The sequence below is a fragment of the Cydia fagiglandana genome, chromosome 15 (assembly GCF_963556715.1).
Source record: "Cydia fagiglandana chromosome 15, ilCydFagi1.1, whole genome shotgun sequence".
NCBI lineage: Eukaryota > Metazoa > Arthropoda > Insecta > Lepidoptera > Tortricidae > Cydia > Cydia fagiglandana.
In genome coordinates this window covers 588,945-603,096 of record NC_085946.1, presented here as the reverse complement: position 1 = coordinate 603,096, position 14,152 = coordinate 588,945, and the positions used below count along the sequence as shown (strand labels likewise).

Sequence of the window (14,152 nt, the reverse complement as noted above, 5' to 3'; positions counted from 1 at the left end):
GTTGACGAGGGCCTCAATACTCCATGGTGGGGGATGTAGAAGAACTTCCCCTCATCCACCCTTGGAGGGTCACACTCCTCAAGGTGGCGACAGCTTTCGTAATCCTTCATAAAGGCTACATAGTTTTTGTAGAAGTCGGAGTTACTGAGTAACTTTCGCTCCAGCGACGAAAATCTCCTAAGAGCGATGGCTCGAGAGCCCGAGAAGGTGGGTTTATTGGAAGTGTCAGCGAAAGGTAGAGGAACGACAAATCTACCTTCCTCTGTGCGACGAAAGTTAGCGAGAAAATATTCCTCGCACAGCTGATCCTCCTTCGACAAAATGACGGTGTTCGGAGAGCGGACATCTTCCAACTCCCAGAACCTCTTAATAGAGTCGTCAATTGATAACCTGCCCACGACCAGTTGACAACTGTTACCACGGAACCGAGAACGACAGATGTCCGTTGCACAGTCGCCTGCGTCACCCATCAAAATCCACCCGAAGATGGTGTTGAGGGCAGTCGCCTGGCCAGGGGCCCCATGGGTTAAACCAGGGCGCAACGAAGAAGCGAGAATGTTGACGTTCAGGAGCAAGTCAACAGGTCCTGGAATATGCCAATGAGGGTCAGCTAACTCTAAGCCCCTGATATGTCGCCATGATGAGACATCAACATGATCCGTTGGCATTTCCGGACAAATTTTTGGTAACAAATAAGCCTCTACTGTAATAGCAGTATCAGACTTCCCGAGCCTGGACGAGACAGTACATGACAATGTGCCACCGGGCCTAGAAACCACATCACCAATGCCAGTCACGGCATGCTTCCCATATTCTGCCCGGAGACCAAGCTTCTTTGCACATTCCTCGCTTATAAAGTTGCAAGCACTGGCACAGTCAAGCAAAGCCCTTACCGCTACCAAGTCGCCTTGGGCATTCTTCACCAAAACCTTGGCAGTTGCAAACAAAGAAGAGGCCGCCACATTACTTGCCACCATTGCCAGCGGATTCGATGTGTCAGACGGATGCTTCGAGCTATTTACATCCACAGCCGGGGAGGCAGGCACATTTGCATTATTAAAATGTAACAGCGTATGGTGGGAGAAACGACACTGCTCACACCGCTGTTTTGACTTGCAGGACTTGACAGAATGAGACCCCGACAGACATAGAATACATAACTTATTTTCTTTCACACATTTGAACCGATCAGCGGGGTCATATTTTAAAAAAGTTGGACAAGATACTAGACTATGAGCCAGCTTACAGACTACACACGTTGGAGCAGTGACCACCAAGGCCATTTTTGGCTTACTAGAAGGCTTACTACTGCTAGGCTGAGGGGTACTAGCAACGAAGCCCGTTGACCCTGCAGCATCTAGTGCTCGGTATCTTTTCTCAACAAAATTCTGCAATTTACTAAACTCCGGGATATCATCGGAGTTGTGTTCTAGCTCAAACTGCTCCTTCGTGCTCCTATCCAGCTTCGACCACAGTAACTGAATAAGTAAAAAGTTTTTATCCGGCAAGCTGAAACCTTTCAATATTGACAAGTTTTCAGTAAAGACCCTATGAACCCGCTGTAGGTCACTAGGCCGAGACACTTTTACAGGTTCACACTGAGTAAGCTTATCATAATAAGTTGTAGCAATTAATTTAATTTTATTATATTGCTTGTACAGCGCCTCATATGCTACCTTATAATTGTCATCGGTGACAGGATAATTTTTTATAAGGTCATATGCTTCATTTTGCACGCTCGACAGTAAATAGTGTAATTTTTCAACAGGGGCAATATCTGTTCGCTTATGTACTAAAGAATTGAACAACTGTATGAATGTTACCCAGTTTTCAATTTTCCCATCGAAAGCTTTAATTTGTAACTTCGGCAACTTCGGCAAGACCGGCTGCGGCGTCCCCGATACCCCGGAAGCCCCAGCAAAGGCCTGCTTCCTATTCTGCAAACGCGATCTCACTGCCCTAACCTTCGAGTCGAACATCGCGGTATGGGAACAAATTTCGCGGTGCTCGCTTCGCGGAGCAGCACTTAAAGTTTTATTTGAGCTTCATGAAAGTTTTTCGCAATTGCACACAATTCACTCTCGTCACACAAAGCTAATTCAGCATCCGACAACATTTGCAAATACTCTATTCTCATTACCTGATAATCACGAGCAATCATCACCGTGTCTACGCCAGCATCATCTTTCTCGCCAGACTTATCACTGCCTCCCATATTAATAAACACAAAACTACACAAAATTGCAGTAAATACACAAAAAAATGTTCAAAACAAACTGCAATTCACCTTCCACAACTTCAATGACAGACAGCTGACAGTTGACACTTGACAATTATGAAAAATGTTGCCAGCGCAATTAAATAAGTGACCGAATGATTTTATTAAAGCACCACTACACGACCACCAACTTTCTTGCTTACCCTCGACTTTTTTTATAAGTCTACCCTAAATTTAGAATTAAGCAGATGATATGACGAAACGAATTTGAATAAGCAACAGACAACGACAAACGAAAAACCAAAGGTCACTTTTCAAATTATCCGGTTCGAAGAACCAAAATGTTCACTGGCGAAAGAGTGGACTGTAAAAAATGGGACGATAGGGGAATACTTTAGGGCCGGTTGAGCAAGAAAGTTGTTGTATGCCAAATTAACTTATGAAATTAAATTTAAGTGCGAAATAGTGTGAGACGAAGTTACCTTTGCAATCCGGTGGTTGTGGGTTGAACCGTTGGTCTCTGTTGTGGACTGCTGGTGGTGGTCCGGGCTGCCCTTGTCGCAAGCTAGAGGTAAGCTCAGAACCGTTACCTTCAGTCGGCCAACTTAGACCTAGGTTTTTCCACTGCACAGATGGGCACGGCGTCCTTCGGCTACACAGCACTGATTTTAAATAGTCTAGAGATTGGCAGTAGTGCTTTTAACAAAATTGCGAGAATATTAACGAGAATAGCGAGATGTGATGTGCACTGGTAGTAGTTCTATGACATACTGGCTCTGACAGCTCATGACAGAGCAAGATTTAAATTCGAACCGTGACTTTGGTGTTGCCACAGTATTTACAAAAATATTCCTAAAAATACAAAGCCAAAGCTGAACAATAGTAAATAAACAATAATATTATAGTGTGAGTTAATTAAAATTGTGGTGTTACATGGGCTGCGATTATAGCTGTCTTAATAAGTAATAGCAAGTAATAGGAAGGGAACCGGAGGGGAAATCCCTAGGATACTGTCTATTGAATATAGGCTAGTGGCTGTATGCTGTCTTTGCCTTACAACATCAGAATGACTGAGTCATGAAAGTCCAGACAGGATGTATTTTGAATGTCGAATCTCGCGTGATTAGTAGTTACTAATATTTGTTATGCAGTTGCATATAAATATTGGGTTTGATAAATAATGGTTATGTATAAAACGCGAAGATATTCTAACCTTGAGAGCCATGAACTACGTTTCAGAGAGAAACAGCATGTTATCGGCCAGCGATAACAATATTCATCTCCTGTCACGTTACCACAATTTTAGGAAACACAACACTTACTACCTATACATTGTTTTTAGCATTAGAAAAAGGATTAACAATCTTGACAAGTCTTGTTATGGAATAACGCTTCTAACAAAAAGTAACTATTAATTATGAAACCAAAATAATGTAATACCTATATGTCCTTGCTACATAACTGTAACATATTTACTATGACTTATTTCTCAAAAGTGTTTTAAATGTAAAGAACAATATATTAAAATATTACACTATATTTCACTAGCTAAGTATATTTTTTTTCTAATACCGGAAAGGGTAACCGTTATTCTCTTCTATTTGTTTCAGCCTACTTTTCATGCTAGCTACCAAGTTTGAGCATATGTCAGTATTCCTCATAAGTTCCCACGTTCTATAGACTTCTTCATCAAGGTTTTGTTTTGATTTGACCTGATCGGGGTCCCAGTTGAGCACCATTTGACCCCATAAATTTTCAATTGGGTTCAGGTCAGGGCTCTTAGATGGCCAGTCGAAAACTGTAATGTCTGGTTGAGATTCTAACCACTGTTGGACTATCCGTGAGCGGTGCACTGCACTATTGTCTTGCACAAAAAAGATTTGGCCTTCAGGGTATGCGACACGAACTGATGGTAGCATCACGTCCCGTAATATTTCCAGGTATCGTTTGCTGTTCATCCGCCCTCCAACTTCCACGAGCTCACCTGGACCCATAGACGACATCCACCCAAAATACGCTGAAAAAAGCAATATATTGTACCATACAATACAGTACTTATACCATACAATGTGTATAAAAATTGATAGAAATATATGAGATTAATTAATAGGGACCATCTAAAATGCGTCATAAATATTTGTGGCTTTCCACCACATAAACTCTTGTGCTTCAAGTGCCGCATTCCAACAAAATTGAGATAAAAAGCATAAGGACTTTTCTATGCTGGAAAGCCACATTTTATTTATACTTCTAGTCAAAACGAGTTAATTGAGTAAGTTGTTAGAATGAGTTATTTACCTAATGTTATTCTTCCGCTTGTTCTCAAGTCTAGCACGTTTTTGGGGTTATATCGTTCCCCTCTCCTTCGCCACAAAATTTTTCGTCCATCTTTGTCCGATTTGAAGCATTTTTCATCCGAAAAAATTACGATCTGGTTCTCCCAGTCGAAATCCTCATATTTTTTGGCAAAACTAAGACGATCGTCGCGATGCTTATTAGACAAACTTATTTTTTTTGCTGGTTTATAATGGTGTATCTGGACAGCGTGCAAATGTCTTCTGACAGTGCTAAGAGATACCCCAAATGTCTCAGCTGTTGAGCGAGTTGTAGTAAATGGAGCGTCGGTATGAATTTGCACAATACTACGGTGCCGCTGAGATTCCTCTGTGTAGGCAGAAGGACGAGGGCCTTGCCGATCTTCTTTAACATCTCCCGTTCTTTCATACCGCCTTAGCCATTTGCGAACCGTGTTCCTCTGCAAATAAAAAAACACAATTTAAACTTAATAGGTCTATTAACAAAACATGGCCTATGAAATGGAATAAACTCTAAGTAACTCACCGCTATATTCATTTCTCGTGCAATTTTTTTAATACTCTGGTTTTGTTCCCGGAGCACTACAATTTTCGATCTCATAAAAGAGTTTAATCGAACCATTTTAAAACAGTTGACACAAGGTTTCGGACAAGTCGAGAATAATATGTATAAAACAACGTTACTACTTCGGCACACCTAGAATAAGTAGACGTAACGATGACGGTAATGATTTGCGGCGGATGCGAATTATTACAAAGTTACCCTAAAATTCAATTGTAATTTTTAAAATGCGAAACGGGATAATCATACCAAATTCAACCTAAACACATATTTAGTTAAAGATGTTATTACTCACTTTCGGATTCGGATATGAGGGTAGAGAAATAATAATAAACAAAGACAAGACTATATTAAGTATCTATGACTAAGACAAGGACGCATCGACATACGAGTAAGTAACTTCCACCTTTACGATTTGACGATAGTGATTCATATTTTCGCAAGTAAAAATATGTGTTCGGTGGCTCAATGGTATAAGTGACGGACTAATGTAAGAACATGTAGTCTTAAAACAGCCGCGAGGTCCGAGGATCGATTCCCAACAACTGTTGGAGACAAAAGGGGAAAAATGACTTTTTGAAATAATATGATGGTTGATACAGCTGTGGCAATGTTGAACTAATGTTTCGACATTGCCGTGTGAGCTATAGTTTTAAAACCAGGGGGGTCACCTTTCTCTGACGCTGACTGTACATTGAACGACGTTTTTTGATACATTTGCGAAAAAATCACAATATCACAAATATTTGTAACACTTACAGTTACGAATTTTCCCTTAAACTTGAATGATATTTTATATCCAGCAGTATAAATTACGTTCAGCGTAGATTTATATTGCGTAAAATTAATCACATGTGAGGAAACTTGACTGTTAACTAGAATAAAATAAAACATGAGGACACAGAACATTAATCTTATTTTATTTCTTTATTGACTACATACATGAAATCATTAGGCGAGATTATACATATTATTTACATGATAAATTTACACGCGTTTTAAGATATCTACTGTTTACGAAATGCTAAACAATTGAAAAATAATTAAATAGATCAAACTAGAACGATACAGAACATAACCGTAGATAGTTACTTTACTCGTTGGCGTCAGGAACAGAAAAGAGAGCGTAGCCACGTGCCTGGTGGTTTTTATAGACTTCGAACCGCCCCGCCCAGGTAGCAGACCGGTAGCCGTTAGGTATTCGAAATCCGACGGTTACAGATGGCGCCACTGAAGTGAGACGCTGCGGAGAAGCTTCACAGCCGCGCCGGTAGATGTCGCTGGAACGGTCTTGCAGCCGTCTTCGTTGACGTAGTACCGATTTGACAGGCGTGCCGACAGATGTCGCCAACACGGCCATGTGACAGTTGTGCCCGCCTCGGGCACTCCACGAGTCCGGTAAAATGCTGTCAACAAAACAAATACCTTTAAAGAATGAGCAATAGTGTAAGAATAAGTAATGCTTCTGATTACACCAATAGAAAGGCGCTGGTCCAATTTATAATCACCACACCAGTCACATTACAGTGTCTTTCTAGCACGTTGTTCCTCTATATGAACTATCTGTGCTCGTGCCCACTGTTGCAACTTAGGTGTTTACCGGCTCATTATATTTTTAGACCATGCACACTTCCTTTAGTGCAGCTTTACCAATTTAATAGTAAGTAACCCTAATAATTACTTAATATTAAATTGATACTTTCCTGGAAGCAGAAAATATTGTTTGGTATATTAATATAAATTTACATTTATTAAGTTTTATATTGGTAAAATATATGTTATACTCCAATTACTTTATATTATGGCATTTTACCAGGGCTCGCAATGAAAAATAAGGTTATAAAAAAAAAAATATTATAAATAATATTTAAAATTGAGAAAAGGAATAAAATATTTACCTCGCCAACACTGCTTACTTATTTGATATTTCCCAGTCACCGATGTGTATCCAGGGTTTCATGTTTTCTGCTGCCGCCGTTCCAGTATACCGCTTGTTGCAACGTTCAGCGCCTCGTACATCTTCCACCTGATACCTGTCTTTTCCCAAGACCCTGACCACTTGGAAAGGTCCTTTAAATATTGGTAACAACTTTGTACTGTGACCATCGTTGGATTGGCTTTGTATTTTAATAAGGACTAAATCACCTTCATGGTATTGTCGAGCCTGTTTGCGTGTTTTATCGAATCTCTCTTTTTGTTGCATGGAGCTCGCCCTGATATTTTCATCAACTAATTTGCGTAATTTAGTAACATCTACGTCAGATTCGCTATCACTATCAGGTGCTAAAGTATCCGCGTCCGTACGTAACCGATAACCAAAAAATATTTCACTAGGCACGGCTTTTGTAGTTTTTTGTACCGTACTATTTAAGCCTTGTTGCAAAGGTTTTACGCATTTGTCCCAATTATTATCAGACAAATCTGCACCCATGGCTCTCATAGACTCTAAAATCGTCTTAACAAAACGTTCCGCTTGGCCATTGGAACGTGGCATACCAGTGGCTATCGTATGTAATCTTATATTCTTATTCGAACAGTATTGTTTAAAACTACATGCCGTAAAACAAGACCCTGCATCTGTGATCAGTCTTTTTGGGTAGCCAAAAATTTTTGAAAGATTATCTAATTCATTAATAACATTAGCACTATCAGTGTTAGGTACAGCAAATATAAAAACAAATTTAGTAAACGAATCTACCATTATTAATAAATATTTGTTATTTTGTGTAGTTTTAACAAACGGTCCTACATGATCTAAATGCAATGTGTGATATGGTCTGGCGAACTTTGGCAAGGGATGCAAGAGACCTTCTTTTGAACCAGTTTTATTCTTATTGTATACACAATTTAGACAATTACTAATATATTTCTTTACTGTGCGTCGAATTTTATGGAACCAATATTTATCTTTAATTCGTTCTACCGTTTTATCTACGGCGAAATGACCAAGATCGTCGTGGTTATATTTGATAATCTGCCAAATACACTGCTTAGGTACGACCCAGCGACGACCTTGACCAGTTCGTTTGTACACTTTACCACCTAGAAGCTCGTAATTACTAAAAATATTTTTATTCATATCGGCCTCTCCTGATTCTAATATTTCCTTTATTTTAACTATTTCGGGATCTTGCAATTGTACAGTTAACAACCAATCGGCTTCGGTTATCGACATAATTAATTCTGACTCAGATTGTTCCCCAGATTGCACGGGGTTGCGTCTAAGAGCATCTACATGCTGCATTCTGTTACCATCTCTATGTATTATATCAAAACAGAACTCTTGAGTAGAAAGTACCCAACGTGCAATGCGTGGCACAATCTCTTTCTTGGTCATAGCAAAACGTACAGCGTTGCAATCAGTAATAATTTTGAACGGGGAGCCTAATAAATAAAGTCGGAATTTTTGTAACGACGCAATGATAGCCAATTGCTCTAATTCGAACGAATGATACTTTTTTTCATCGTTAGTCGTTTGACGACTATAATAGTGTACAGGTTTTTCCCCTTCGTCCGTAACCTGCATTAGAATACCTGCAATTCCGTCTCTGCTAGCATCCGTGTAAAGTACACATTCTTTATTTGGATTATAAATAGTCAGTATATTACCAGACAACAGTGCACTCTTTAAAGTTTCAAAAGCTTGTTGTTGACTACTTCCCCAGGACCATGTACTATCCTTTTTCAATAATTTTGTAAGAGGGCTCGATAAAAGGGCACAATTTTTAATAAATTTACGAAAGTAACTTATAAGCCCAAGAAATTGGCGTAATTGGTGAACAGTTTTTGGCTCAGGGAAGTCTTTAACAGCTGCAGCTTTCTTTTCACTAGGCTTTATAGTATTATGCTGTACTTTATACCCTAGAAAATCTATTTCAGTTTTTAGGAAGTGACATTTTTTTAAATTTAATTTTAAATTATGTTCTTTAAAGATTTTCAGAACCGATTCTAGTAAAGCCAGATTCTCTTCTGGGGTTTCACTTATTAGCAAGACATCATCCAAATAGACTATTATTTTACCGAAACGCAAATTTCCCAATACCTTGTTCATCATTTGTTGGAAGCATGATGGACCATTGCAAAGCCCGAACGGAAGCTTAAGGAATTCGTAATGTCCGTCTTCAGTTATAAAAGCGCTTTTATGAATCGAATCTGCACTCATTTTAATTTGGTAGTAACCACTTTTGAGATCTAGACTGGTGAAATATTTACAACCTTGAAGTCGGTCTATAAGATCCTCTATTCGGGGCATAGGGTATTTATTTTTGATCGTTATTTTATTTAGGGCCCTGTAGTCAACACATAATCTTTTTTCGCCATTTTTCTTGTCCACTAACAACACGGGGCTAGCATAGGCGGAATTACTTTCCCGAATTATACCGCTTTCTAATAATTCGTCAACCATTTCGCGAATAATTTTTCTATTGCCATGTGAACTCCTATATGGCCTAAATTGAATAGGTTTTGTGTCGTTCAATTCGATAACCATCTCGTGATCATCAACTACTCCTAAATCCTTGACGCTACTCGCGACGCACTCACTATACTTATGAAATAATTGCACTAACTCATTACGATGTGAATCTGAATCAATTTGAGTCTCACTTATAACATTGCAAAAATTATCAAAAGATTTTTGATAACTGTATGTCAATACATCTCCAACACGTGAATACATAATGTCTGGACGTTCAGTTACATTACGACCTATTAATATATCACAGTCAGATAACTCTTCCATAACATACATACTTATATTCTCCAGATCAAGACTATCTAATTTTAAAGAGACTTTCAAGCACTTGAACACAGTCTTATTAATATCTTTTGAAAATCCGTGCAATGTTATTGGTGGTTCCAATGTGGTAGTCGTTAACGCATATTTATTAACTAATGTCTGACTAATAAGGCTACAACTACTGCCAGGATCAATAAAAGCTTCATGCTCGAATTTGTTATTAATCGTCACCTTTTTGAAAAATCTATTTTTTGATTCAGTACATCCAATAAACTTTGTCTCCTGCTTTGCAACCTTCTGATTCTTTTTACTAAAACATACCGACTCGGTGTGACCCTTTTTACCACAAAATTCGCATTTAACCTCGCACTGATTTCTTTTATGCGCTCCACCACAGCAAAAACATTTAATGCGATTTTGAGGTTGCCCGGTCTTTACAGAATCTGAAGTTTGGTCCACAGAAGGCGACGCCGTTTGTCCTATACTTAAATTCGGTGACACCGGTTTACTTCGCGTATCAATTTGTTTACTATGTCCGGGTATCGTTTGCTTTGTGACTGATTTGCTTTTATATTTACGACTGTGCAAAAAACTAGCTAGACTGTCACAAGTACTGAAATTACCCGCCTCTATGGAACTACTTAAAGTACTATCACGCATATTACCTAAAATAATTGAAATAATATCGTGTTCCGTAAAATTCAATGAAAGCCTGTCAATCTTGCATTTTTGCTCAAAGAAAAATTCATAAAGAGATTGTTCTTCGTTGGGTTTACGGTCAATTATATCTTTTAAACATTCAAACATGTTTCGTTTAATTTGAAATGTTGTCGAGATTTTACTACGCCACGTATGCCAATTCCAATTTGTCCACTCAAAACTAGTTCGCAACAAGGAGTCGTACCAAATTTTAGCCGAACCTTTTAATTTATTAAGAGCCTGATAACGCGTCATTCTATCGCTCCATGCAAACGTACGAGTATACGATTCGATAATATTTAACCACGCGTCGACATTGTCCTTAATAGGGTCAAACTCAGGTATCATACTATTAAGTGAAATCGCACTAGATGTACTCACAAATTCTCCATCATCTGATTTCGATACCTTCTTCTTCTTTCTGGGAGGAGGCGGAGACGGCGTCCTCGATGACGATGAGGACGATGTGGGCGAAGGCGAACGAGATCGCTTATGTTTCTTCATTCTGCCAGCACTTCTGATGTGAGGAAACTTGACTGTTAACTAGAATAAAATAAAACATGAGGACACAGAACATTAATCTTATTTTATTTCTTTATTGACTACATACATGAAATCATTAGGCGAGATTATACATATTATTTACATGATAAATTTACACGCGTTTTAAGATATCTACTGTTTACGAAATGCTAAACAATTGAAAAATAATTAAATAGATCAAACTAAAACGATACAGAACATAACCGTAGATAGTTACTTTACTCGTTGGCGTCAGGAACAGAAAAGAGAGCGTAGCCACGTGCCTGGTGGTTTTTATAGACTTCGAACCGCCCCGCCCAGGTAGCAGACCGGTAGCCGTTAGGTATTCGAAATCCGACGGTTACAGATGGCGCCACTGAAGTGAGACGCTGCGGAGAAGCTTCACAGCCGCGCCGGTAGATGTCGCTGGAACGGTCTTGCAGCCGTCTTCGTTGACGTAGTACCGATTTGACAGGCGTGCCGACAGATGTCGCCAACACACATTAACTCATTTCAAACAAAAACACTCTTATTACAGTTGCAATTTAAGATAATGATTTTGATACAACTAAATTTCAAGTGAAAATGGCGGGCGCCGGTTTTACTTTTTAATTTTTATTTTTTTCTGTTAACGACAGCCTAACGTGGCAATGATAGTAGTTCCATTCAGCCAAATAATAAAAAAAATAGTGAAAATCCTATTTTACAGTGTTTTATTTATATAATAACAAATAAATATTTACTTTTTTTATACCACATTGGTGGCAAACAAGCATACGGCCCGCCTGATGGTAAGCAGGTTACTTTATATCATGTAACAATACTTTTGTATGTAATAAATGTCTAATGGCAAAATAAAAATATATAAAGTTCTTGAATATCCAAACTCTTTGGTGTGAACGTATCGATTACGGTCAGAATTCAATTTAAAAAAAGCTGGAAAAGTAAAAAGCACTAGTTCGCAAAAAACAACTTTGCGAACGCTAAACAGCCACGTAAAGTAGCACTTTTTGAGCAACTGTATCAAAAAACTGATTTATTTTAATACATATAAGGTTGTGAGAGGCACGACATCTGTGGATTGCTCGGGGGTATCAATATTAGCACGAGCGGTTAAACAACTTTGCCCCCTTGTAAAATAAATACCTAACGTGTTTGGGTTTTTTATAATCGTCTCGATAATAATTAGCCGTTTTTTGGAATAAAAGTACAGGCAGCGATAAAAGCTCGTATCGGAAATTACGTTTTTGATAAAAATAGTTATTTGTACAACAAGAGATCAAAGTTTGATATTTCTTCGAGTGCTTATTTTGAGTCCCGTGCAAGCGAAAGATTCTACAGGGTGATTCAGGAGACGTGAGCAGGACTAACACTGCGAATTTCGTATATTATAAGCAACTGCTTCGTATGAGTATTAGTGAGGTTAACGTTAATTTACTAGTCGTGTTGAAAAAAAAAAGTTTAAAATTTATTTACGACATGCATGGTCACCCTATATGCAGGCAGCACGTGGTCCAGAATGGCGCAAAATCGTGCTGATTGGAAAATCTTGGAGGAGGCCTTTGCCAACTTAGGCACACAGACTAACTGATTGTCGATGTCTTAGATTAAGAAAATACTTTGTAAAATGTTCTTAAATTGGTCTGAATAAAAGGCTTATTATATTATATTATATTATATGGTCACCCTAAAATTAGAATACAACTAGGTACCGATATTCTGTGTCAAATTGAACGAAATCCCTGTCATCACGGTCAGTTGACAGTTCATTTTCTTCGTAATCAAAATGCTGTCATTACGGTTAAAGAGGTTTTATGTTTATTAATTAGGTCTTGTAGGGTGACCATGATAGTAGAGAATTAAATTTGTCCTCACCAAAAAGTAAAAATATAGGAAAACGTGTGGCTATTTTGCCTAAATACAACAGAGATCGATCAATTATCAGCTACTGAGTGTGCAGGATTAGTCCTGCTCACGTCTCATGAATCACAATTATTGAGCGTAGTAAGGAATTCAAAAGCGCACGAGATGTAAATAACTTTGATCTCGTGTAGTACACAAAATTTTTCACCCTAAGCAGTGAGAACATACCTAGAGGGACAGAGATAATAGAACCCAAGTATTTCGAACTTGTATTAGACCCCGCATGTTGAAATGACATTTGACTATAAAGGTCACTTGAATGACATTTTGTCTCACTCAGTGAGCAAAATGCGATTTCGCTCACTCCTTTTGTCTCACTCAGTGAGCAAAATCGCATTTTGCTCACTGACAAAATGACTCAGTAAGCAAAATCGCATTTTGCTCACTGTTTTTAAGAAGCAAAGTACCCTTGTTCGAGCTGCTGAGGTGAAAATGTATTGTATTGTCAGGTATCCCGAGCCGAGCTTGACGAGCTGTGCGCCGACCTGTGGCCGCGCGTGTCGTCGGTGCTGGCGCGCGCGGCGGCGGCTGGTGGTGCGGCGTCCTCCGCGCGCCTCGTGCTGGCGGGCGGCGCGGCGCGCGTGCCCGCCGTGCTGGCCGCGCTCAAGGACCAGGGATATGAGCCCAGCCGGTCTATTAACGCCGACGAGGCCGTCGCCATGGGCGCCGTCTACAGGTACGTCGTTTAAAACGAAAACGAGCGTGCGAGTTTCATCACGTTGCGGTATTTGATCGGTCGCTTCTAGTGGTAAGTTTTAGCACTAGTGGCCTAACGGTAAGAGCGTACAACTTTCAATCCGGAGGTCGCGAGTTCAAACCCCGGCTCGTCCCGATGAATTTTTCAGAACTTATGTACAAAATGTTATTTGATATTCACCAACTTCTTTTCGGCGAAGGAAAACATCGTAAGAGAACCGGACTGATTCCAATAACACCTAGTTTCCCCTCTGGATTGAAAAGTCAGATGACAGTCACTTTCGTAAAAACTAGTACTTACATCAAATCACAGGATTAATTGTCAAACAGACCCCGAACTCCCATGAACCGTGGCAAAATGCCAAAATAACGCAAAAAAGAAAAACTTGTAGTTGTCAGTTCAGGTTTCTAACAAATCCTGATGTTCGCCAGATTCCCCACATTCCTGACGAAGAACCGACCACCCTATTTTACCGAAG

General features: G+C 39.3%; 1 protein-coding gene across 2 annotated transcripts in view; it reads left to right on the top strand.

Annotated features, from left to right (window-relative positions):
- LOC134671165 (hypoxia up-regulated protein 1) overlaps positions 1-14,152 on the top strand; it is a 36,020-nt gene that overhangs the window by 13,120 nt on the left and 8,748 nt on the right. For both annotated transcript variants that reach the window (XR_010099194.1, XM_063528939.1), the window contains exon 7: positions 13,427-13,653. Coding sequence is in view for 1 of the 2 variants with exons in the window: in XM_063528939.1 (XP_063385009.1) it covers positions 13,427-13,653 (227 nt within the window). In the remaining variant the exon portion in view is untranslated. The remainder of the gene's footprint in view (positions 1-13,426; positions 13,654-14,152) is intronic.